This window comes from Sebastes fasciatus, chromosome 9 (genome assembly GCF_043250625.1).
Source record: "Sebastes fasciatus isolate fSebFas1 chromosome 9, fSebFas1.pri, whole genome shotgun sequence".
In the NCBI taxonomy this organism is placed as follows: domain Eukaryota; kingdom Metazoa; phylum Chordata; class Actinopteri; order Perciformes; family Sebastidae; genus Sebastes; species Sebastes fasciatus.
In genome coordinates, this window is record NC_133803.1 from 20,270,214 (window position 1) to 20,296,863 (window position 26,650).

The 26,650-nt window shown below is 40.1% G+C and overlaps 1 protein-coding gene and 1 long non-coding RNA gene across 15 annotated transcripts in view; one reads left to right on the forward strand and one right to left on the reverse strand.

Moving 5' to 3' along the window:
- The window catches only part of sptlc3 (serine palmitoyltransferase, long chain base subunit 3), a 28,409-nt gene extending 27,079 nt beyond the window's left edge, over positions 1-1,330 (reverse strand). The window contains exon 1 of the mRNA XM_074646551.1: positions 1,077-1,330. Coding sequence (XP_074502652.1) covers positions 1,077-1,187 — 111 coding nt within the window. The 5' untranslated portion in view covers positions 1,188-1,330. The remainder of the gene's footprint in view (positions 1-1,076) is intronic.
- The window catches only part of LOC141774164 (uncharacterized), a 188,862-nt gene that overhangs the window by 1,857 nt on the left and 160,355 nt on the right, over positions 1-26,650 (forward strand). For 12 of the 14 annotated variants that reach the window (XR_012595247.1, XR_012595238.1, XR_012595242.1 and 9 more), the window contains exons 2-3: positions 13,427-13,582; positions 26,395-26,550. This is a non-coding gene — a long non-coding RNA (uncharacterized LOC141774164). Of the gene's footprint in view, positions 1-88; positions 231-13,426; positions 13,594-26,394; positions 26,551-26,650 lie in introns of those variants that run through there. The other 2 variants (XR_012595244.1, XR_012595246.1) reach the window with 2 other exon arrangements.

Below are 26,650 nucleotides of genomic sequence, written 5' to 3' on the forward strand. Positions count from 1 at the left end.
TAGTTAGCTAACGTTAGCAGTTTGAACAGTCACCAGTTAATGCTAGTTAGCTTTCATAATAACTGATGCTATGATGCTAACAGTCGTATAAGACTCGAGAGCTTTAGCTAGCTCACTTGAATGTCAGCTATAATACATTTTTAATTACAGCTACATTTAATATGTAAATTGCATGATTCTAAATAACATATACAGAAATTCAGAATGGCTTTGAAGCCTCAGCAAACCAGGTAAGAGACATCTAGCTAACTCACCACATTTACAGACAAGTTACAAACAAACAAACATGTTAAAGAAAACACAGGGGCTGCACCTTTCCCCACCTTCCCCAGCCTGAAGGCAAAACAAAAAACCTGCTTCTGCAAAGGGGAAGAATGTCAGGGCGCGGTCCAACCTTCATTTATATCTGTTTACTATGTTATCAGGAAAACTAGCCAGTTCCTCTGCTTAAAAACAAGAACAACAACTCATATAGCTAATAGTTTGTTTATAATGTAACTAAATACAACTTCAAGTCGCCTAAATATCATCTGCACATGTATTGGCACTGTAAGAGCTGGAAAAAACAATGATCTTTTACTTGCATTATTGCCAATGACTGTGTAAGTATAGTATGGATGTGTGTTGTTGTTATTGTCGCATGTAAGCAGATGTAATTGGAGCATAATGTAATTGTAATTGGTGATCAGCCTCTATGGTTACTAAATGTGCCTACGTCAGAGAGGTCGTTTCAGGTAAGAGCTCCAATGATGCTCAGATTCAAGACTATCTCTCTTAAGAAAATGGTAATTTATTTATTTATTTTATTAGTTTATTTAAAAGGGAACCATGCACAGTTTAAAACATAAATGTCACCATTTGATGCACCGTACCTATATTATAGCTTAAAAGCTAATTCGCATCTGTAGTCCCTTTGGCAGGTCAAAAACAAAGAAACATACTACAGAGTCATACAAGAAATAAGTGCGGCGAAATAACTTACATTACCTTAAAGCAGGTGCACGAAGTAATTTGCTGCACGAATATATTTAGTAAATAAATCCACAGCGCCTGACAGACAGTTCACGTTAACTCACCTCTCTCCTGTTGTTGTGATAGCCATTTCTCTTGATATCCTCGCATTTCACTCCATTCTGGTGGCTCAAATGTGGTTTAAAATTGCCGTTTACTGCCGAAGTTATTGCCATATTCCCCCGAAAGCACAACAGCTTTCGCGACTGTCCCGTCTTGTTTGACTGTCAGGTGTGTGCTTTGCTGAACTTACAAAAGGTGACTTCCTCCTTTTTGGTCGCTTCGGTTCAGCCTCTTGTGATCGCTGTTCCGGGCTTCTCTAAAAAAAAAGTCACACTTCAGTTATTGCACTGTTGTTTCGATATCCTGGAAATGTGCCAACTGTCTTTCTCTCTTCTCCTTTTATCTAAAAATGAAACTTGCGTGCATTTACTTAATTACTGTACTTAAGTAGAACTTCCATTTACTGTAAGTTTACTTTATACTTCTTCTGCTACACTACATTTTATAGCAAATTGGATTCTTTATTACACTGCATTTATTAGACAGCTTGTTACTTCTCAGATTAATATTTTTGTACATGCAAAAACATCATGATCTTATAAAATATGTTGTTTTACAACCACTAAACATATATAATGTAGTTAAACTTATCCCCAACTAATGCATCAGTATTACCAATACTATACTGCACTATAATGTTCTATATATAATGATATAGAACTCACAGGGCCTATTTTCCTGCGTAAAGCATACTTTTTCTTTTTTCTTAAAGTACATATTGCAAATAATACTTGTACTTACTTTATCTTGAAAAAAAAAAAAATCTACAAAAATGGAGCTAGGTAAATATTACACAACAGTAAACATGTTTTTATTTTTTTCCTTTTTTTTTAAAACTCTTTTCTGTCGAACCTCTACACAAAACCAAAATTCTTGGTCTTAATGGCTAGCAGGAGTTTCTGTTTCAGTATCTGTTTTGAAGAATAGAGTACTTAAGTAAGTACAAGTACTAAAGTAGCCGGTATAGATACAGGAAAAAAATATTATATATAAAAAATAGATAAATAAGTAAAAAGAATATACACAAGTAAAAAAATAAAATTAAAAACAATAAAATTAAATAAAATCTATTTATATATACATATATATACTGTATACACATATACATACATATACGCACACGCAGTACATACACATACAGAAACACATATAATCAATAAAAAAAAATCAGTATACAATTCAGTAATTTAGTAAATTTACACTGAGATATTTGTACTTTTACTTGTACTTGTATTGTCCTTTGTATAGTGACTACCAGTGGCGGCTGGTGGATTTTTTTTTGGGTAGGGCCAATCAATTTCAACAAACATCCTAGTACGATTCAATGCAAAAAAAGGTATCAAAAACGCATTACTACTTTGCAGTTACATTTTTATCATTTATTCCAACACTGACATAAGGACAAGATCATTTATAAAGGAAATGGGCTGTGAGAGAAGAGAAGTGGAGAGAAGCGAGAGACGAGAAGACAAGATCACGCGAGAACTGACATGAGCCCTGACGAGAACAGAGAGAGACACACGTGAACGTGCGCGCGCACACCATGGGCCAAATCAGTTTGGCCCTCCCGGAAGTCTTTTTTACGGCGCTGATTGGATGAATTGTATGTCATTCATGCTTGTAATCATATATCTTTAATCAGTGATTGGCTGTACTGCTTATTAGACCCGCCTTCCTTGGGCCAAATCCATTTGGCCCCAGAAAGTGCACGTGCAGCAGAGCAGCTGAGAGGTGCACTAGCAGAGAGTTCAAGGAGGAAAGCAGATATTTGGCGCAGTTATCCTATTTTACAAATATTACGGGTATATTCCATAGGTCAAAAACACACATATTGACAATTTTTTGAATTTTTAGAATTTTTAGAATTAATAATTTTATAATTTTTTTTTTTTTTTTTTTTTTTTTTTTGGTGGCTCAAGGTGGGTGGGGCCAGGCCCCGTGGCCCTCTATTGGCCGGCCGCCACTGGTGACTACTATCATTTAAAAAGCAGCTAAGAGGCTGAAGTAGGCTCTTGACTGTGTGACTCTTTCCAAAAAGTCCAAAAGTCCAAAGAAGAAGAAGAAGAAAAGAAAATATCCAAGCCTATCTCACCCTCTTTGTCTAACTCCCGCGGTCCAAGTAAATAGGTGAAACCACACTCCTGTTCCAATACCGAAAGTGATAACCAAAAGAACATGCAGCCTAAACAAATAATAATAATAAACAACAGGCTAAATACACACTTTGGCTCCTACAATTTGTTCACCTAATTTTATATATAATATATATCACATGGCTGGAGAGTATAGAAAACATATTGCTGTCCTAAATGTACCGTAAGTAATAAGAACATTTTATTGACTACATGCAGCCAAATGGATTATGCGTCAGGTTACAGCTTTAAGCAGTAATGTGTAACAGTTCAGCAGCTCAGCCTAATGATACACTTTACACCTCCCTACAGCTACTGTGGCATTGTTTTTGCAGAGCACAGAGACGTTTAGAGCAGGAAGGTGCGCCACAATTTGCTGTCACCGCAGTTAGTCTTTTTGGTTGATGATTTACTGAAGTGTCATAAATCAGACGCACATGTTCTTGGCATAGGTCAAATCAAAATAGCCTGGAAAATTTACTTCTGTATGCAGGCTGTTGACAATTCACTGTCCGCCTGCATTGTTGAGATTTTCCCTTCTGGGCAAACACAAAGAGATTGTTTGTTAGTAAAAGGTCAACGCCTACTCAGTGGTCTCTGGTGCACTTAGTTTGTGGGTACACAGTAAATAAGAATATGCACGGTATTGTGACAGACAGTAAGTGTAATGAGGCCTTTTCTTCACATATTTACATTGACCTGTTGCTGTTTTGGAGAGCTTGTCTCTCGGTGGGCGTTCACAAGCTGCATATGAGGAGCAGACAGTCAAAGTGATAATGTTAAGGGAACGAGTTTGGAATGTAAATGCATGTCTGAACATTATGCTGCGAGATTAGGAAATGTTTTAGATGACAGTATCTGCTATACACTCTCTACTTACTCTCTGTTGGGCTATTCTGCTGGTGTGTGTTTGGACAGGGAGCAATTGGACTGAAGAACTGCCATATGGGATATTTTACAGCCTGTCTAATATCCCCCACCTCTATGTCATTTTAACACAAATCATTTATCACTATAGGTACGAGACTCTTTTCTTCACAAGTATTCACAATTCGACAGACATCATTTCCTCCTTTCCCAACCCTCCACAAAAGGAAATTGTGCTGTCTCTTTGACATGTGTCTGTAGTTCTTAAGTCTTCATTTGAATTGCAAAGCTGGTAGAATCAGGCCTTCTTTGAATGCATTGTGTGATGTTTTGGCTGAAAACACTCAGGCCCTGTGGGATGACACGTGTCATCCGCTCTTCAAAGCTGCCCTCACTTCACACTAACTGATGAGGGTTGGTGTTGTCTAATAACTCGGGACCCTAGTCTGGAAGGGAGGGGTTGAGACGCAGGCTGACACTTGCATGAGGGTAAACTAGGAAGGCTGACAGGAGAGTGCTGGGAGATCGTGGGTATTGCAGTTTGAGTGAAGCAGAGAGAAAACGACATATTGTGAATTCGGAGTAGTCGGCTTGCATCCAACTGTTACAGAGAGAATGATTGAATGGAGGGTAGCATACTGCAGTCTTAGTAAATTAAAGGTATCCGCAGCTCTCACCTCCTCTTAGCTCAACTTGGATTCTTGAATGGAGCTGTCACAGCGGCTGGTGCCTCCCTGCCTTCACGACAGGATTGCTTTCTTCCAGTGGGACCAGATGTAACCTACATCTGTCAGGCTTCATTAGTTATGTCAATCTGGAGATGGCACTGTTCATTTTGGCTACACAAATGTTTTTATTGTTAATTCTACTATTCAGTTTGCACATTTAGGCAATTATGATTTGAAGTTTTCCAGCATTGAACTTTTACTCGTACTTTATCTTGAACATACTGTCATTGTGTGTTTAACCAAAGTTGATCAGTCTTTAAGGAGGATCACAAAATTAGGCTCATCTCCACAGGGAAATTCTCCATTTTACACTTCAGCAAGCATCTTTCATGTTTTTCAGTGTGACTGAAGATTGGACTTCATTTCTTTGCTTCCTGTTTGATATTGATTGATGTTTTAATTTCCTAACAGGATTGATCCTTGTATGTCTCACCCTGACTTCTCTTTTTCTGCATTTAAGATTATTAGATGCGGTTTCCCTTTTTAAGATGTGATGGGGAAAATGATTTTGAAGCCTCCATGAAAGAGAATTCCCACCATACAGATGAATGGTGAAACGGTGTATATAGGGAATAAGCTGCCCACGGCGCCCAGTGGGACGTCTCCATCTACATTGCTTTCATGTGAATGTCATGTAAAATGGGCTTTCCTTAAATACATGATGAATACTAATCCATATTTGATATAATTGCATATTTTAAATAGACTCATATTCACAATTTTGCAAGCTTGACAAAGTATTTTTTTTTAATTCAATAAAAATAAGGTTATGTGTGTTCATAAAACACGTTGTAGAGTCCAGAATACTCACACAAGAGTAGCCTACAATAGATATGGGTTGTCCCTCCACCTAGTGGCAGTGCAGGAGACAGCACCTCAGCCAACACACACAGCCCTATTGCCACTTCCTACACCCCACCCATGCTTTCCCAATGCTGAAATATTTGATTATAAGCCAATACGTTTGCTGAAGCAGATGGACAGTTCTTTACTGACATGTAGTATATGCTCACTGTAATACTTGTGTAATACCATCCAGGATTTAAGTGTTTATGGATGAACTCATGTCACGCTGTGCTGTTCGAGGCCAGTTGTAATGCAGAGCTATATTTAAACTTCCCCTGGGGTGCCATTAAATCATGTAATTTCTTCGTCAGGCCTGGCTGACCTCATTTTAATATCCACATCAGACAGCATTAAGAAAAAAAACATTAAAAAGAGGAATATTGAATTTTGTATCTACTGTGCTATCTTACATTTACATTTTAAATGTAAGCCCTTTGCAGACATGCTTATCATTTGAGACTTACTGGCAGAATAAGCTGAAATTCCTTACATTTGGATGTTTGAGCGGCAGGGGCGTTATATTGTGTGCTGTGCTGTGATACGGTTGTGTTTGTGTCGGCTGCCAGGAGGGAGAGTTGAAAGCGCGTCTATGTATAGTTCTGCAAAGCGCACAATCCATTTGGACCACCGAGAGAAATGAGAAAATCATAAAAGGTTGATGCATAAAATGGCTGCATTGTTGTTTCTTTTGCTTTGCCGGGGATAGGAATACAGAAAGCGTTTTTCACTCAGCTAAATAGGATTATAAAACTTTAATTGTGTTTTGGTGTATTATTTTGGGGAAAGAAGGGACAGACTGAAACATCACATTGTATTACAATGGTATAGACTGTAAAATCTAATTTGGCTTTAGTTTTATTTGCAGATAAGTGAGTTTGTTTTTGACCTATTAATGCTGTGGTCTGTACAAATGTCTTCAATTAGTCCTGTATGACAGTAGAAACCCTGGGATGTTAGCTCGTTGCAGCTGCAGTACTCCTAACCTTGAGTGGGTGTTCACATCCACAGGGGATGGAAGATTCCCCTGTTCTCTTTAAAAGCAAGCGGGAGAGGGGGGAAAGACAGACTCTGAGACAGATATTTATAGAGAGAGTGGGAGAAAGTGAGATTGTGGCTTGAAAGGTTAACGTAAGAGGGAGCAGCAGAATGACAGAGAAGGAGAATGACAGAGTTGTCGGGTGAAACAGAAAGATGATGGAAAATAAAGATGAAGACTTAAAAATGGATGATGCTGCAGACATCACCAGAGGGTGTGTGGACCCTGCTGTAAATTTCTGTGCCTCTGTAGGTCAGGTTGCCACTTTATTGTCTCTGTTGACCCTAATTAAGTCCTGCAGATATTGTGAATGAGTCACTGAAGGGCTAGAGGAAATATCTTCTTAGGGTATGTCCTGCATTAATGGTTTCTCCCCTGTGTCATCCACTCCTCGGTCTATAAACATTACTTTACTGTGCTGATCCTAAAAGCAGATTGTTAATACCATGAGAGAATTTTAAATATTTATATGCTGCAGAAATAATATAGCTACCTGAGTTTATTAGCATAGTCAGTTGAAGTGAAATGGGCTTTGCTGAAGTGTTATTAATGTTGAATGGCTTATACATAAGTCAGAATGTGAACTCAAAGTCGTAATATTCCCATCTGGGTAGAATTGTGTCACTAAGCAGACAGCTAAAACAGTAAATCCCCTCCTCTGAAGTCAAATTTGCCCAAATCTGCACCTCTTTTTTCTGCTCTGACAACTGAGGCAACCATTTGTCCCAGGCACCCAGGAATCTATTGGCCTTATGACATTGAATCTCTGCAGGGCTCCAGACTCCTAGCGAGCCTCCCATCCAGCTGTAATTACAGTTTCCTATCTACCGGGACTGTCCCGACCCGGCCCACTGAGACTCCGCACTAAATCTCCTTGATATCGTCAGTCAGTCATCCAGATAGGTAGCCGGACAGCCAGGAAAAGGCAGGGCCTCCTGGAAGCAAGCTCCTCTCCAGGGTGGTTGATATATGGACCGTCATGGGCTGATTTTAACGGATGGTCTCTCCTCCCACACTGGGCCGTTCTGAAGTCATTGTCACACTGGGAAAATGTGTCCGTGAGGATAGATGGGAGTTTGCCGTGTTCAGGATAGGGTGGAGAAAATGTTGTCTTGTGGACACACGGCTGATGAGATGGCGCAGACTGCCATTTTCCTGCCGTAAAAAGAAGGAGTTTTGTAGGAGCTGGGCTGTCAAGAAAAGGCATAAATGAGGATATGTGGAGGGAGGTGTTAGTTACAACTCAGATGTTCAGCATTGTACTTGTACACTGCGTGTGTTTTGTGAGTGCAGGTACTGTATATATATTACAATTATTTTGATCAATGGTTCTTTTGCAGGGAAGACATGGTTAATGCAGCAACATAACATGTAGTTTCAGATAGAATAATTCATAGACAATCTTGGAGGAAGTAAGAAAGAGGAACAAAGGAGTGTAGAGAGCTTAGAGCATTAATTAGTGTTAAGTTTGTTATACATTTTTTTTATTTAGTCTTAGTCCTGCGTCAAATGTCCTTGATAAGAGAAGGTAAGATAAGATGTACATCATTATTCCCAAGGGGAAATTTTGCTGCAAAACAATACCGTACATGGCCAATAAGACAGTACAGGGGTACACCAAAGACGCAGTAGAGAGAGATATGTAAAATGCCCTGAGAAATAAAAAATATAAATACATATAGGCATTATAAAACAGGAGAGAATAATAAAAGCCATAATACATGATACATAAAACAAAATGTAACAGTGCCTCCTTCCTGTGAACTACAAAAGCAAGGATTAACCTGTTTTCTGGTTGAGTAGTGTTATAGACGTTGGGAGGAAAGATAGCTTGAAGCAGTTGTTTTTACATTTACTGGCTCTGTAACGGCTATCTGTAGTAATAGTTTGTATTCAGAATACAGAATGTGTGACGGGTCCTTCAGAATTTGTTATTCATTTTAATCATATTTAGTCAGCATCATCCTGTTTTCTTTAGTCAAGTTTTAGTTGACAAAGTATGGGCAGTCTTATCTTAGTCAAAGAAATCCTTTACTATTTTCTTATATTTAACTAGTTTCTTTCTCCTTAGCTCTGTTGTTCAGTCATTGTTAACTTTAACTTAAGTAAGTAGTTACTCCAAGTCCTCCTGACTGTGCTCATTGTGTGCTGCCGGTGTAGTCCTGATATGGCACGCGCAACACTGGACATGAAACTGCTGCATTGAAAAAAGTCTATAATATTTTGTCTCCACTTTTTTTGTCAATGAAAATAAAGAGATTTTGGTATAAAGTTTTTATTTTTTTAACTACATTTTAGTATTGTCTTTTTAAGGACATTGGTACATCTCATTATCGCCTTGTCTTCTTAGTCATGGAAAAAAGGTTTTTGTTAACGAAATTAACACTGATGGGTATGTGGATGTTTCACTTTCCATTTGTTTCCAATTATTTGAAATAACAAGTGTTCAATCTGGTTTTGATGTAGAAGGCCAATTGACTGAGGGCGCCGTTGAATTTTAGTGGCATACGTTTCAATGTATTGTTAAAAGGACATTTGGGGCTTTGTGCTTCCTTTATGTTGAAAAGATCTTTTTAAAGGACATGAATTAGACTGAGATGTAAAACATTTCATTGAGCTTTGTTGCAGGCTGAGAGGGGTTGATGTTAAAAGGCGCTGATTGTCTCAGTGCCTTTAGTGTGAAATATTGATTTGTTTTTATGTTGTTGTCCAAAAGTAGATTAAACACTTTTTAAATCGATGCATGGCTTTTCAAAGTAAACCAAGATGAAATAATCACACTTTCTCAGTGGAACAGGTTGGAAGATGGCTATTCATTTTTTAACACACCACTATTGTGTGTTCAACAAAAGAAGATTAAAATGTGAAAAAAAAGTGACACTGTACACAATTTGCAAAAATATAAAGCACTGATAAAGCATATACAGTAAAACTCATTATCTAGAGTTATTCACAACCATGGATATTGTCGGTACACAAGATAAGTGGGACTGGTTGTGCTTTCAGCTGGTCTGCCATGCAATCAAATTTGCATTGGTACGAAAAATGAAAGAAATAAAAAGAGAAAGACAGATAGCTGAAGGGGCTTTTTTTTAAAACCCTGCTTAGTCGAGCACAGTTATTATGAGAGTATCAATCCACATTACGACACACTGCTGTTCCACTCATTTACAACACGCTGCCAGTCCTCAAATGGGAATATCACAGTTACTGTATTTAAAAGTCACATTCAATATTTGTTATTCTCCCAGCTTCAGTTGGAGAGGAATGTTAATAAGCCTTATATGCCATGCAGAGTTTGACTCCTTGTTACTGCACTGCAGGTTTTATCATGGCTTGTGAGGCAACATGGTGAGAGCCTGACACCCATGCCTCTTATTTTCCCAAAACTGGGTGCAAATGCAGTGGCCAGTAAAAACTGCGGGTGCAAGCTTGCAAAGAAGTAATTATTGCAATTTTTGAAATGTGAAGAGGAGGCTGGAGCTGGATGCTGGATGAATTATCAGTAGGATGAAGACAGTATCAGCAGGTGGAGTTCTGGTGGGCCTCCATAAAGGCCAATCACATCAGCTCTTATTTCCTTTAAGAGCCTCAGATAGTCTTATAGACCAGGGCTCAACACTAACTTTTAAAAGTGGTTGCCATGCTGGCAACCAGGCATCAGCTTTTGGTTGCGGAAACTGAAATATGCAGTTAAACCTGCAGTAGGCAGAATGTTTTTGGCATCATTGGGCAAAAATTCCATAATAACCTTTCAGCATATTGTAATTCAAGTGCTCTGAGAGATAACTAGACTTCTGCACCTCCTCATGGCTCTGTTTTCGGGCTTTAAAAAATCTAGCCCGTGACAGGAGACTTTGGCCAATCACAGGTCATTTCAGAGAGAGCCTTCCCATTGGCTGTGCTCCGGCTGGTGGGCGGTGCTTGGTATTTCCTCAGCAGATCTCAACATGGCTGCCGGGTCACAAACTTTCTCATTTAACAGCTAAACAGTACACAGAAGATGATTCTGAAAACATTTGAGGTGAGAAATTAACACTGATGGGTATGTATACTGATGGATAGGCATTACAGTAACAGAATATTGATTCATTTTTGATCAGCGCTGCTTAGTTTGACCGTCTGATCGGAGTTCGCGAGTGATTGACAGCCGGCTCATAGACGCCAGCTGGATGGCAGACTCCAGCTCGGCTCTGATTGGTTGTTTTCCTCTGGTCTGTGAAATCTTGCAGATGCCATTAGGAGCACCGGAGGACACAGAGGCACATGATTTCTTTCAGATTACCTGTCTCATGCACTACTGTCAGGAAGAGTGACCGTTTTATAAAAAAAAAAAAATGTTAATCATATTTTCTCCATTTCTACCCACTGCAGCTTTAAGGTTGTTGCACACCGGCAGCATTTTTTTTTCTTGGGATTAATTCGCACGTCAATATATTTTGTCGAACTGTTGTTTTTGTCATGAATACTTTCACACAGAATGTGAATATTATGCGGCGATAAAGCGACAAAACGTTTTTCCGGAATAAGGTTGATTTTCTGAGCTTTCGCATCACGAATAAAGGCATCAACCTTGACAAAGGTTGATCTTACCTTTCACAATAAAATCAATAGACATATTATATTATCAGGCTAGTATATCGCCTTTTTGTGTCGTTTATTCGTGTGTAAAGGCCTTGATACGTCAGCTTAATAATGAAAATGGAACATAAAATAATTAAAAGCTTTATTACAGTAACTGAACAAAATTCTTTGTAGGTTGTGTTTTTTCTGAAACTTAAACTTAAACTTAAATTTTAAGTGTTGTCAGTTAACGTGTCAACCTTCAATTCCTGGTACAAAATACAAGTAGTGCAGCTGTTATGTTCTTCACAGATCCCTCAAAAATGAATCCAGCAAGTCACTGGTTGTTTGTTCATCCGTTCTCTTTCTTTCAAATTGTGTGCTGATTCCCAGCACAGATCAACTGGCCCTTCATCATTGAAGTCTTGGATTGTGGGTCCCTCAAGTCCATTGTCTGCTTTCAGAGTTGACCTCCAAACTGTCTTCATCCTATTTAAACAGCTAAATCCCCTCTCACATACAGTACGTTTTTTTGTCCCTCTTTCGATATGTTAAAAAGCCAGTAATTGGTTGCCAATTTCTCAAAATGGTTATATGGTTTTGTATAATATACGCCTGAAATTAAAGGCCTCTATATTCTTTGAAGCTTCTGCTAATCTATGGACTTTCCAGTGTCTACAGTTCACTTCACTCTCAGTAGTACTCTCACTTTGGAAGAGTCCCAGAAAAGAACGGGTCAATACAGGAAACTCCCAGAGCAAAGAAGGAAGTTAATGTTCACTTTAACCCTATGAAAGAGAGATCAATAAAACAAATTGGTGCATTTAGCACAGTATTCCTCAAATGTCTGGCATGTTCTTCAAAGAAACACAGTAGGGATCGGGCTGGTTGCTGTTAATGTATGAAGTAATTCTACCAGTTTGAATCGGTTAGAAATGTTTTCTGTACAGCTTTGAATTTCAATACTACACCATGAATACATTCATCTCTCTCTGATCACATCCATCCTCAGTGGTTTACAATGGTTCATGTTAGCTACAGTAGAATAAACTCACACCATTAAGTGATCTTTTTCCAAATCTTGCCTCTGATTTGGTGTTAAAAGCTGAAGTGCTAAAACCTTCACAATTTGCACAATGCCTTGCTTGTGCTAAAACCTGAGAAATTGCATTCCTGCAGCGTGTCTGCTCATGTTATCATCACCGTGGGTATCCACCAGCCTGCCACACACATATGTTGTGGTTGAAGCTATGACATGCTGTGCTCTGATACTTCTTTTACTGATGTGCTGAATATCAACTATTTTCATGCCACTAACACAAGGTTTTCTTAGTCTGTCTTTATTTCTGGGAGAGCAGGGAAAACATACTGTGAAGTTCCTTTAAGATTAGCCGCCATTCAGAGCTTCCCCCACCTATTCAATGGTATGGGAAGATTGAATTAATTCAGCACAAACATTTGTGACAACCTGATAAATAATAGTATTTTCCAGTATTGAAAAGTGATGGTTGGACTTGCTGTGCTGAGTCTGCAGTTGAAAAAGGGACATTGAGAATGATGGCGGCTGGCTGTGACACTGGTGGCAACAGGCCTGCGAGTCTGGAGGCAAGGGGGGGAGGGTTGCGTGCAGGCAGAGGGAGGGGAAAAGGAGAGGTGAGTGACTGATGGGCATGTGTCAACCCTCCTTCTATGGTAAATGTTGAGAGGGAACAAGGGTGGCTCGCTAATTGGGGCTAGATGTAAAAGTCCCTGTCACTCATCATCATCTTCACTAATATGTTTGGAGGCAAAAGTCAGCTGAAGCATAGGGCTGAATGATTAGTCACTAGAGTCGGAGGCAGCCGAATGAAGGATGCATTTCCACTCGCAGCATCTTTTTTGGACGTAGATCTTGTACTGATAAGATTGGAACCACACTGTGCCGCTGATCACAAAGCTTCTGCTTTAATTATTGAACATCTGTACATTTAATGTGCAAGGCAATTTCAGAGAGCAACACTTGTGGGACCAAGTCTTGTACTGATGTTTTTTTCTCTTTTGAACAATCTGTCCAACAGTGAATCACTCCAGCAATGATAGCAATGTCATGGATTATCATGATGGTCATAATTAAGAGTCCAGATCTTTCCCTTCTAGCATCTATACTTTTTCTGTGACCTTGATTTGTCCCCTTCTTTCAGAACCCTTCATGCAATGTCCTGAGGGAAATAATGGCAAAGAGAAGGAGAGCGGGATGCAGCCTCTGGAATTGACTGTGAAATTAACGAGAGGCACGTTATTCCAGCGCGCTGCTTAACCGGTGTGAAAAACAGATAGTGACAGCGATAACGAAGCAGGTAATGAAATAGTAAGTGCTCTTCTTACTGTTGTATGTGTTTATCACTTTCTTTACTTTGTTGTAGTCTCACCTGATTTTAACAGTGGAACAGCAATGTAGCGGTTTCAGTTCATGATTGTAGTCACATTAAAAGGCTAAATTTGATTACGAGATGATTTCATTTTACACCATCCAAAACATTTTTTTTTCCTCACACAAATTAACCATTGCTTTCAAATACTGTAACTGCAAAACTAAGCTTCAACAGGTTTAATTAAGCTCAAATTACCATTTAATTAGATAAATATGCTACCAACAATTCCCAGTCTCCTTTTTAATGGCTCTTTAATACTAGTAGTTGGCAGTCTCCTCTCAGTAATTCCTGCTCTTGAATCTAACGATCCGAACAAAGCCGACCAGTTATATTATCTAATTTGAGTGGCTTTTAAAACCTGCTAAGATCTCATTTCCATAACCCTCTAACTGGGAAAACAACAATTATGGGAGTGATATTAGCATGAAGTGACACCCCTGAGCTGCAGTCATGCAGCAGGTGGGTAATTGGCCCTGAACTGTACAGTGGGCACTCTGTGGGACTGTCCTTGTCTCGTGATGGGGACACCGGCTGCTCCACAGGGTAGACTTATCAGCCTGCTGCCCTCTGAGCCAGATGCAGCATTTCATAATTAACCAAGTGAGACGAGCGGGGTCAGAGAGAGAGAGACGCCGCGGTTCTGTACTGTAACTAGCTCTGCTCAAGCCGCGATCGTACATGTACAGTAAAGTCTCTAGTCTGCTTTTGTTCTCATTTCATCAGATGTACAGTATGTAGATTATTTGCATGCAGACAGTGTGTTAGTGAGGGAGACAGAGAGTTTTATTGCTGAGAATGAAACTGGACTCCAGAGGCCTCCCTGGTGTTAATTGAGGTGTAATGTGATTTGTTTTGCTGGCCCTTCAAACAGCCCTTCCCAGTCCATTGAATCAGATCCCCTGCGATTACTCTCTAATGGCCTGAGTTACGTCTGTGTGCTTTAAAACACCCTACAACTACCGAAGATAAAATGATAAGGTTAATGCCGCAATGACACTATGCAAAGTGAATAATCATTTAAACTGACTATCTTTACTGCACCACTGCATTGTACTTAAGAGTAACTACTGTCCTTAAACACAAAGACTGTTTTCAAGCAGATGTAAAAGGGCTGATGCAAGCACAACACCATTTGTATTTGGTGGACATCCATATTTTTGTGCTTACATAATTACTTAACCCACTGAGTCTTGCAGGTGAGGTGGTGTGAGCAAAGGAACAACCAACAAAGAGCTATAGTTGGGAAAAGTACACACAGAGACCTTTCCTTGTAGGTCATGCACTGTAAAAGTCGTCCCTTTCAGTTCATTAAATACCTGTAGCCATCATTCATCATCATCCACTGGACATAATTACTGTACGCTAGTGATGCGTGGGTCGACCCATAATTGTGAAGGTTCGGGTGAGCTTACTAGACCGCGAGTGGCGGCACCCAATTACGTTTGTCTCTGTTCTCGTGTCAGACCTCAGTCCTGACATGTATTGTGCTACAGTACTATAATACATAAAGTTTGCGGTTTGCAGGCCGGGTTTGCTTGGTTGATTAACGTATATTTTTGCGGGTCAGGTGGTGCGGATTGACTCTCATAACGGGTCAGGTGGGTACGGGTAATAAAAAGCCCTGAGTCCTGCATCACTACTGTATGCACTTCAGCAATGTGACTATGAGGAGTCTGGTAATATCAGTAGAACTTCATCCTAATGCGATTATGCCCTCGAAGCACCAAAGAATTAAATTAGAAGAAGTCAACATGCATGTCTCTTTTCAAATACGATGACATGGTTACTCGTAGTAATCCACAGACCTCATTGTCTTCTTTTTATTTACTTTTTACCAAATCACGTCTGCAAGCTGTTTAGCTCTGAGTAGAAGGAAGAAACTATTCATGACAAGGTTTGTTACTTATTTCCACTGATTGTGTCATTTCATTTGGAAAGACACTTTGATATTAAAATTTACAAATGCATATTTTTGGACCTTCGATTGAAACCGCTATCTGCCACGTCTCAAGGTCCCATTCACGAAAGATTTTGCGATAATGATATTACAGCGCAAACACTCCCATAAAGTTTTGCAGCTGCGTGTAATTTGCCCTTTTTTTTGCGTCTGATTGTAATAACCCATGTGGCAAAGTATAAATGTTGCCTTTGCGCCAAGAACACAGTAGGTAGAACGATGGCACAGAGAAAAAGAAAAAGACCTTGAGCTACAGGTCCTGACCGACGAGGTACAGAGGCATTCCTCAAAACTTCAGGTAAGGAATTTAAACGTGACAGAGAGAAACCATGATTCCTGGAAAGTCTGGGCATGACATTCCTTATAAATGGGCTTCAGTTACACCAACTCTCTGAAGACGCTGATAATTTCACTGTATGCATGTGGCTATTAGTGGCTATTTGTGGATTGGACTGTTGTTGCGATGAGGCTCATTTGCATAGAAAGGGGATAAATTTGCACCAAATTTATGCTAAAGACGTGCAAATAGCACAGGAGCATCGAGACACTATTTGCTTGGCAGCGCAGTTAGGGGTGGATTTCAGCCGTTAAAGGGCATTTGAGAGTTTTGAGTTTCCTTTTGTCGTATTTGTTCAGGTTTAGCGAATTTGCCCCCGAGTCATTTTAAAACAGAATAAGCTATGGTCAATATCTCCAAACCTCAGCAGATAAAAAAGATAGATGTAGATCACAGTCTAAAAAAAAGGTTCTGCTGTGTTTTAGGTGAACTGCCTCTGTTAACGATACAATCAGTGACCTCGTCATTTAAAGACACAGCTGTTGGATGGGCTTACATTTGGCTGTGCTGCATCATTTGCTTCAATACCATATTCAGTAGGGACCATGTGCAACAATGGGATTCTCTTTTTCTATTATGAAAACCTTATGGCTACCAGGTGCAGGTCTGTGGGGAACGTATTTATTTATTATAGACAGGCGTGTTGATGCGCGGAACTATACCCGACTAAACCGATCATTCTTGAGTGACCTTTCTGTATTGGTGCCACTGCACTGCAGTTCATGAATGTTTAATGGAAATGCTGGCTGTTTTGGGCCTGCCAAGCTGGGTTTGCTGCCTGACAGAAACATCCTAACTCAAAGGCAGAATGGAGGTTTAAAACAGTGGGTGCTACAAACAAAGGAGACCAGACACAACCTCTGAGAAGTAAACACCCCTCAGACCCACAGAAAGCAGTTGACCCATATAATATTAATTAATGCTATCCGATATCACTCAAGAACACTAGATAGATGGCTAGAATGACAAAAAACAAGCACAGGCAGAGTGGAAATGCATACGACTAAGTAGATAATGAGAGAGGGACTTTGTAGAGAGAACAGGAACAACAGGATGCACTCCTGGTGAGGTGTTGTCGCGACGATGTCTTCTTTACATTTGCATCCCCGACACCTTTTTTTGTCTCTTTGTATTTCTTGCCTACCACCATATACTCTAATCACGAAAAACCTTGAAATACTTACAAAAGAAGACAAAAGCAAGAAGCAGTTTGCTAAAAGAAATGATATTAAAAGAGGACGGGGAAGATAATTGGGTTTGAGAGTGAACTGAGATTATATATGAAATAGTGAGAAAATATGTGGAGGAGAGGTGCTGGTTTGGCAGGCGGACAGTAATGCAGATAACAATTACCTAATTTATTTAAAAAAAAAACACACACACATATCCCTGAAACAAAACCTCCACCAGTTTGTAGATGCCATGTTTGACTATAAAGGCACAAACAACATCAAATCAAATCAAAGTCTTTTACTCTCTGTTTGCCAGATAAACACAATCAGCTTTTCATATCTGTCTGACAGCATCCCACTCTTCCAGCTTTATGGAGGAGACAGCACAAAGGGAATACTAGTCAACTGTGTCATGAAGTGTGAGCGTGTGTGTGAGAGAAAAAGAGAGACACCAAGGCTACCTTCAACACCATCAAAGTGTGGGGAAACTTTTACTCCAGTGAAGTCTAACATTTTACTTCCAGTGTGGCATGACGAGATAAAACCTTCAGCTCCGAGCGGAAATCTGAGAGAGAGAACAACTGCACTAACAGAGTGGACGGCATATGAATATGATTTCAATAAAAGCTCTCTACTTTAGAGCTCCTACATATTCAGTGAGTCCAACTGTGGTCACTCAGTTTGACAACTTTAGCATAATATATGTCTAAAAGAAGGGGAAGCAACAAAAAGAGGATGATATTTGAAAGGTCAGATCAGATCTTGACGATATACAGTACGTTATGCACATGATGAGAAGCAGCAGAAATTGTTTCTAATTATTATTTGCACCTTTCAACTTGCAAAACCCCTAAACCACTGCAATGACAGCTCACTGCACCTTGAGGCGTCTCGTTAAATTTCCAGTGGTTCTTAGTGGAGAGAAGCACTGAAGAGGGAAATAAATGATGGAGCCTTTTCTGTCTGGGCTGAGTCTGTGATGCAGAGAGCGGGTCTCATTGATAATGCATCAGGAGAAGAAATCCATCAGGACCACATCCATTTAATGCATGAAGCAGATATTTATGCATGAAAATGCGTGTGGCCTCCTGCCCCAAACCTGTGGCCAGGCTAAGCGGGGCTGTCCTCTCCGGGTCGTCACCGAGTACAGTTGCTCCGGTCTCAGGGACACAGCGACTCCCCTAGACATCCCCACTGCCCAGGTCCAGACAAAAGGATGAAACATTCATGAGGTGTCTTTGCGACAATGGCAGATTCAACATTGTTTGGTTACTGTGGCCTCCCCGCCTCTTCTTCCACACTCCACTCCACCCCCCCTCACACACACATCATCATATCTGTTGGCCCATTTGATGGAGCTTTCAGGTGAAAACATAAACCCGGTGTGGAGTGATTACCGAATGTGCTCCTGCAGAGGAAGGACTGGCATTTCTCTCTCTTTGTTGTGCCTCTGACCTTTTGAAAATATCACGGATTAAATCTTTAATTATTTATGAAGGCTAGTTGTGGTGATGGGAGAAGAGAGGGGGGTGTTGCCACATGTGATGGGGCATTTTACTGTAAGAGAAAAGATTGACGTTGCGGTTGGTGTCGTTCTAATCCGACAAGTGCTGAGATGCCCAGTTTGCTGTTTGACATTATCAGATGTTTTGTGTTGTGCTTTGCCATGTGTTTTTTATGTCCCTTCAGATATTTGTACTCTAACATTGGAAGCAGGGACCTCTTCCCAACATGTGTATCACGCTGTTTAGTGAACTTCTAAACAGCAACCCTCAGATCCTCCTAACTCATCACGTCACCTACCCTCGTGCTGTAAACATTCCTGACACATTCATTTTAAAATAATCAAATAATCATGATGCGAGAAATAATAAACAAACAACAGAGAAAATAACCATTCTATATGGGGAAAAAAGTATTTCCCGGGAGAATGGTTTAACCAGTGTTTGATATGCAAATGCTCTTTTTCATCGGAACCCCCAGTAAATGTCAGGAAGGGACACTGGGGAGGGGCTGAACATCTCAATTAAAGAGCGCTAACATGCATCATTCCAAACAACCCATGAAATGAAAGGCATCATTTAGATTGATCTACAGCATCACTGAGAATAAATCGGAGCAGCAGCCTAATAATGCAACACTCCAGGGTGCGTCTGAATATTGCAGATAGGAATTCGGAACAGTATCTGCATAATGATGTTCCAGCTGATGAAGTTGGCCATCAGTATTTGGGAGGCGGCCAATGTCGCTGTGAAGTTAAATGCTAAAATGTTTCTGTGGGAGAAGAGTTAGTGTATACGACTGTACCTCTCTAATGGCTGAATCGTGCTTACAGTTTGTTTTCTCTGGACCAAACTGTGGTTAAAGGCAATTAAATGATTTGTCTGCCCTCCCAATTAACCTTCTCCGGTGTTCATGCCAGTTAAGCACTTTCACAGAGTTTGGAAATGTGCTCCTTGGCACACTGGGTCTGTACTAAATAGTGGGAAGATGCTTAAAGTTGGCTCTTGGATAATTGTAGTATTTTAGTATTTAGTTTTCCAAGCATAGGAAGCTCCTGGCTATCTGTTTATTGTCTTAGAATAACCAAAACAGGTTGTGCTCCTATACAGTAATTACCTAAGTTCTGATTATGTTTGGACTAGTGCTGTCAAAGTTAATGCGACAATAACATGTTAACGCAAATTTGTTTTAACGCTACTAATTTCTTTAACGCATTAACGCAATCGATCTTTCGGAGGTTGTAGCGGTCTAGCTTGTCACGAAGGAGGCAAAATAACTCTCCAAACTTGCGCTAAATGTTGGCGAAAAACTGGCATGGCCATTTTCAAAAGGGTTGAGCATATTTTTTATGCTAAATGCAGTACCTGTGAGGGTTTCTGGACAATATTTGTCATTGTTAATTGATTTCCAATAATAAATATATACATACATTTGCATAATGCAAGCATATTTGAGTATTAAATACTTGACAAAATCTCCCTTTAAGGTACATTTTGAATGTGCGATTAATTTGCGATTAATCACGATTAATTTGTGATTAAATATTTTAATCGATTGACAGCCCTCGTTTGCATTTGTGACAAACTGCGCCACATATTTTGTGGTAGACCTCTTTCTTGAGACACCACATAATTACTTGGTTAAAAGAATAAAACTAAATCTGTACTTACTGCACCTATTGACTTTTTTCATACAAACCTTTTTGTGTGTTTCAAAGTTAACACTCAACCTTTCTTTTACCACCATCAGTAAAACCAAAATGAATATATTTTGGCACAGTCCTCTCACACAATTTGATGGGTGAAGGCGTATCCTATCAGCTTAAGTTTTATAAATGGTTTCTATTTTGATCAGGTACAGTCCAGAATAATGTGTCTAGCTACCCTAAAGGACAGATCTTTGTACTCATTACTCTTATGTCTAAAAATTGCTCACTTGCAAGTCGGGAGACGTTCTTTAAAAATTACTCAAGTGAACATAAAAGTACTGACTTTCATTAATCAGAATGTGAATTTATTGGCCCAGTATGAGAATATACTTGGATTTATCTGGTGGCATCAGTGCAGGAACATGGCAATAGCTCACAAAGTCTAATCAAATAAAGTATAAAGTATAAAGTCTGGAGCTGCTCAGTAGACAGTGAATGGGAGATTGATTTTATGGACCTGCAGAATATTTGTTTTTCTTTTTTATATCCAAATGAGCTTTATTTTATTGCAGTGTTCTCATTTGTGAAACAAAAAATATCCCCATATACTCCGAACATTCCTCTGGGTGTTCTCATTGTCATCTATAACATCTCTCCCCATTTATTGTCTGTGGAGCAGCTCCACACTTTATACCCTATGACATCACACATTTGAGTTTTAACACTCTTTTGTCTGATTTGGGTTGAGTTGTTCATGTTTACTAATACAGTATAATATAATTAATAATAATATAATATCATTTTTGGACTGTCTTAGATCATAGGAATAACATGTATGTTTGAAAATGGGCGTCGTTCCCCTGTAAGCCTGCAGTATACGTATGACAGTATCAACTGTTATATTACTTTAACAACCCCCACTGAGAATGACCTAATTATCTGACCATGGAGTGGGTGAGATTTTAGCGACCATGAGAGGTTTTACCACTGATGCCACCTCTGATTGCTCTGTTTGCCCATGTGGAAAGATCTATTTGAGGTGTTTAGAGGTGGTAAAAGATATTTAAGTAGCAGAAAGTAACATATCAAATGATTTGCAGCCTCTGTGTACTATATTGTAGGATTAGTTTACAGTAATTGGACGATGATGTAAATATATGCCTCTCAATACATGCTCTTTTATTTTCCACTGGATGTACTGTATGTTTTCTGCTAGGTCAGAGTGTTCTGTCACATAGTACGACGCTGTTGGGGGCATGACCACCAGTTCTGCTCAGACTGTAATCTGGGACAGTTTTTGCTTGTTACACTGCTCAACATATTCTCCAGCATCTAACGCAAATACGAATGCAAATACAAGATGTTGAAGATTAAAAGAATTACTTGGAATTTGAAAAAAAAGACTGCATTTAAGGCTTTAGATGACCCAGTTTCCAGGCATCTAGTGGCTTAGTTGCTCTGGAGGCTTCTGAATGTAGTATTTGTGGATTCAGTGTGTGTGTTTGTGTGTTTCTGTTTGTGCATATGTGTTGTCAGCGCAGACACATAAATGCAAAATGCTTTTTTTGTTTTCGTGTTCTTGCTTATATGCAGCGTTTTTTTCCCCCTGCTTGTGTCGGTTTGTACACATCCTTAGATCTCATCAAAAAACAGTGACCTAGATATAATTAACCCCTTCAAACCAGCAGAAAATTGTATTTAAAAGTAGCACACACCCATCAAAATCTGCTCTGCATGTCAGTACGGAGCTGCTCCCCGTGTTAAAGTCGGGTTCCTAATAGAGGGAGATATCGTGGACTCCCTGCAGCATGTCAAGCTGGCGGCACATAAGGCATGCGCTCAGAGAAATGTTGTAGACAGGTGATGGAATGAATAAGCTCGTCTCAGGGCAGTCTCCTGGCTGACAGCTACTTCACACGAAACACATAAATTCTAGAAAATAAGAGCTTCTGTTGAAATGAGCATCGCTTATTGAATAGCAGAGAAACAATGAATGCCCTGAACCGTGGCTTTTGCTTCTGTGGCTCAGATGCTTGAGAGGGATTGAAATTTAATTTATTCTTACTCAGATAGCCACTTGTAAGACATTATGGGGTGTAATTTTCCGTTGGCTAAACAGCTCCCCTCGTTTCCTTTTTAAGGTGAACGAGCACACACATCACACGGCGCCTTTAAGAATCTTCACTAACGCGTAAGATCCTCATTACACTTTGCCTTTAATCTAATAATCTGATTCAATTGGACCATTTGTTCATGCATATCAATGTGGGAATACAGTACACGTTCAAACCATTTTCTTCAGAATGGTAGGGTGACTTATGGATGCTGTATAGTTATTAAGATAAAAAGACACCATTCTATCTGATCAGATCAGTCGTTTTCAGTGTTCACTTTTTCACGTTCTTGTGAGATTGATTTCCTCTGAAGACCTCTTAGAAGATCAAGATCCTCTTAGCAGCTCATGCATGTATCTGTTTGCATAAATTATGAGTTACATCAACTGTTGCTCACATGTTCACAGTATGTCATGAAGTAGCTGCTTAGTCAGAAAAGGGGGAAGTGAATTCGAGGATATGAAATGAGGATTGATATGATTACAGGCAGAGAACTAATGCTCCTCTGAAAAGGAAATTATCAACTCCACCAATCCGTAATCATACAAAGGGTAAATTCACTGGATTTCAAGCAGCACTCTCAGTTTCTTTAACAAATTTCAATTTCTCTCTTAGTTTTACACAAAAAGGTTGAAATGAATGTGGCCACAGTTGGTGGAAAAGTACAGATTTTGTACACTAGTACACAAATACAATCAGTTCTTCTATGCTTCATTTGACGAATTGAAATAATTTCCTTTTTTGTGCATGTTGAGAATGTAACTCAACGTCAAAGTTGCGACTGTTATTTGTGATGTGAGCATCCTAATGCGGATATTTCTTCAGACCAAGTTTATGAGAGGCACTAAGTAGCAGATTTGTCTTTTTTTGTCTCAGATTCTGCTCAACTCTTCTCAACTCTTACCAGGCTTATATCTTACAACACAGCAATATTCTGCAAAGAGCCTTTTTTCCGTCTGCTTTTTTCCTGCACAATGCGGCAGTGCTGATGCGTGGTTTCCTCACCCTCCCTGTGGGAGGTGTGAACCAAGGGAAGGGAAGGGAAGAGACAGGAGAAAGTGGAGGCGGAGAACACAGAACACAGTAAACTTCAATAAGCACAATGTCCTCATCTTCTTGTTCTGGAGATCAGAGTTTCCAGTTTTTTGTCTAGGAAATGAAGAATTGGTAATCCAATACCCCTGATATTTTGAATAGTGTATAATAATTAGATAATGGGGTTGTCATACAGAGCTGTGGTTAGAGCAGGATCTTCACACACTTATTACATCTGCTGATTTTGTTTGATGAATCAAAGCAAACCCATTCATATATTGAGACTGAATCAGACAAACTGTGCCTCCAGGGGCATTTTATGATATAGCTTAAAGATAAACATCAAAACCCTGCGTCTGTTGGACTTTGTGGAAAGTCAGAAGAAGACTGGTGCATCCTAGAATTAAATAAGTGAATATATTTATCTTAATATATCTTTTCTCAGTCTTCGTCAGAATGGCAGCACTGCTGAGAATCCTACTGGCACACAGTCCTACCCCGGGGCTCGGGGATTACATGTGCTGCGTACACGTTAAAGCCTCTAAACCCTCGCCTCCGCAGAGCTGATCTGACTGCACAATCATCCCCCTCACTCTCAGCTCCACTCCATCGGCCACGAGGCCTCCGTTCTCCCAGGATGCCAGCTGCTTACTTCCAGATCAGCAGAGCTCCGCAGTGCCCGCGAAGGTCGGACCATGAGTAAATTTGTCAGCTTGCCTCTGTGCTCACTGGCTCACCTGGGAGTTGACCGTCTAGCTCACCATCAGTTCATAGAGTCGGACATTCTGACTGGAGTGAGGATTTTTCAAAATAAATGCATCTATTTTTATACGTCACTCTATTTTTAGAAGAAAAAACAGGCCAAAAGAACAGTTGGAGTTATTGTTTTGCTCATTGCACTTGAACTCCCACTCACTTAAACTGGGACACGTGCTCAAATACACCTATGTGTAGTACAATCGCACGTGGCTGCACAAAACCACTCACTCACACCCACGCACACTCTCACGCCCACCCACACAAACACACAACACATCTGCAATTTCAAGGGGTGGATTGAGGACCTAGAGCCAAGGAATACCGTGCAGGGCAGACCATATTCAATTAGCCCCTGGCAGTTCTTCACCCTTATCTATCGTCATTGCATCACAGTTCAATATTGCACAGAGGTGTGCCGCCAACGCACTGCTGACACATCAAAGGGCTGCGGCAAATCCACACTCCTCCTCGGAGCCTCACAGCTATGTCACAGCTGTTCTGGGGTAGGCCAGACAGGCGTAGGGAGAGGCCAGGCATGACTAAAGACCTTAGCAGACATATTAAAAAATGGATTCTCTATTTCCCATTTTGATGAGTTAAAGTTCAGGCCAGCCTGTGGGTAGAACTTGATGGTTTCCTGGTTCAGCATGGCATGGTTAAGTCTGAGGGTTAAGGAGAGAGATGATCTGGATCATGAAATGTGTACGACAGGGTAGATGTGATGAATGAATTTTAAGTGTAGCACTTTATCAGAATACTTTTTTTTGGCCTAAAGTTAGTTTTCTGATGCAGCTAACTTAAAGGGAAACTTCGGTATTTTTCAACCTGGATCCTATTTTCCTAATCTCGCAAGAAAGTTTGGCCTCATCCACGTTGTTGAAATCAACTAAATATTCAGCCATGACACTGAAAATCTTTTAGATAACACTAAGCTACACTTTCTGTACTCCTAGGGTCCTTTCCATAATGTTGTCAGACACTTTCATATGATTATAATCTGAGCCGGTCAGTGTCATAAACAAGCACTTTTAGTGGACACATATTGATTATGTGCAATTACACCTACATTGCAGCCTGTTTTGTGGCTGCCGGCTGCAGCACTCTCGCTCAATACCGGACTCATTTAAAAAATTGTTGTCGCGATTAGGCACTTAGACTAAAAACATGGGAAAATAAGCTCCAGGTTGAAAAATACAGAAGTTTCCCTTTAACCATGTCCTCTATCTATGAAGTTGGTACCCAAGTACACTAGTACAGGCGTGGTGCAAAGCAAGTAGTCAGTCCATTCAGCACTGTGATGACAGTCATATCCTCATTTCGTACAATAAATGAGTGCAAGGGCATAAGTCCAAGACGTGATGTAGATGGAGGCGCTACGGGCAGCATTGGCTCACTGAGATCTTAATCAGGATATAGAAGATACAGATATATTTGCAGAAGCAGCATTAACAGAGCGAGTTAAAGTTAAAACACTGTGCTCATTTGTTGCCGCTGGCTTTGCCTCCTTACCTCTGCATTGTCTCTTCCCCTCTCTTTTCTCCTTTACTGTTGGCCAAATGAGTTAGGGCTCTAAATTGAATTCCATCTTCATGTATTTCTTCCAGAGGGCTTGCTAATTAAGAATTTAATTATGGCTGAGAGCAAAACAGGCAACAAAACCCCCTCATGTTTAAAACATGATCACCATCTCTCTCTCCCCCGCTTTGTCTTTCTCTCTCTGCTTCCTTCTGCAAGTGGGTTTTCTGCAAGTTTTGAGGTGAACTGAAGGTAAGACATACACTAAGATGGTAATCAGAAAGGACTTTACCAGAAATTCTCCAGGGTGAGCATGTGATGCATGCATGATCAAAGAGAGTCAGGAGGTTGGACCGTGAAAAAGATATTCAACGCTGGTTGATGTTATTAAAATGATACTCTAGGCCTGTTTGCTTAAAGTAAAAACTTTCATTGCCTAAATTCTCCAAAATAAAATTAATATTTGATGATTATAACAATAAAAAAAATAGCACAATGTTATTAGCGTCCTGTGTTGTACTTTGTACTTTGACTTTGCGAGCACTGCTCTGTGTGATATTCTACAATTATGACAATGTCTGCTCTCTGGTGACACTCTGCCTGGAGGATTGTTCTCGTGCCTAGGGGCTCTCCACTCTGTAGGCCTGTCCTGTTCACCTACTGTACTGTACCTTTTCTCCCTCTCTCCATTACGCAGTCCTTTCATCTTGTCTCTGTGGGCCAACCCTCCAGCAGCTATTTGTCACAAGCAGATGTTTCAGAGAACCATGACCTCCAAGTGTGGTTGCTGGGGAATGGGAGCTTGGCGCCACTTCTGATTGGAAACCTGCAGAGCAGAGAGGGCATGGTCAAGGTGAGTAATACTAGCTCCTCTCGGGCACTCAGGTCAGCTAATCTCCCATGGCAATCAGGAAGGCAATAGAAGGAGTAAGAGGTCCCTGAGTGGGGCTGTC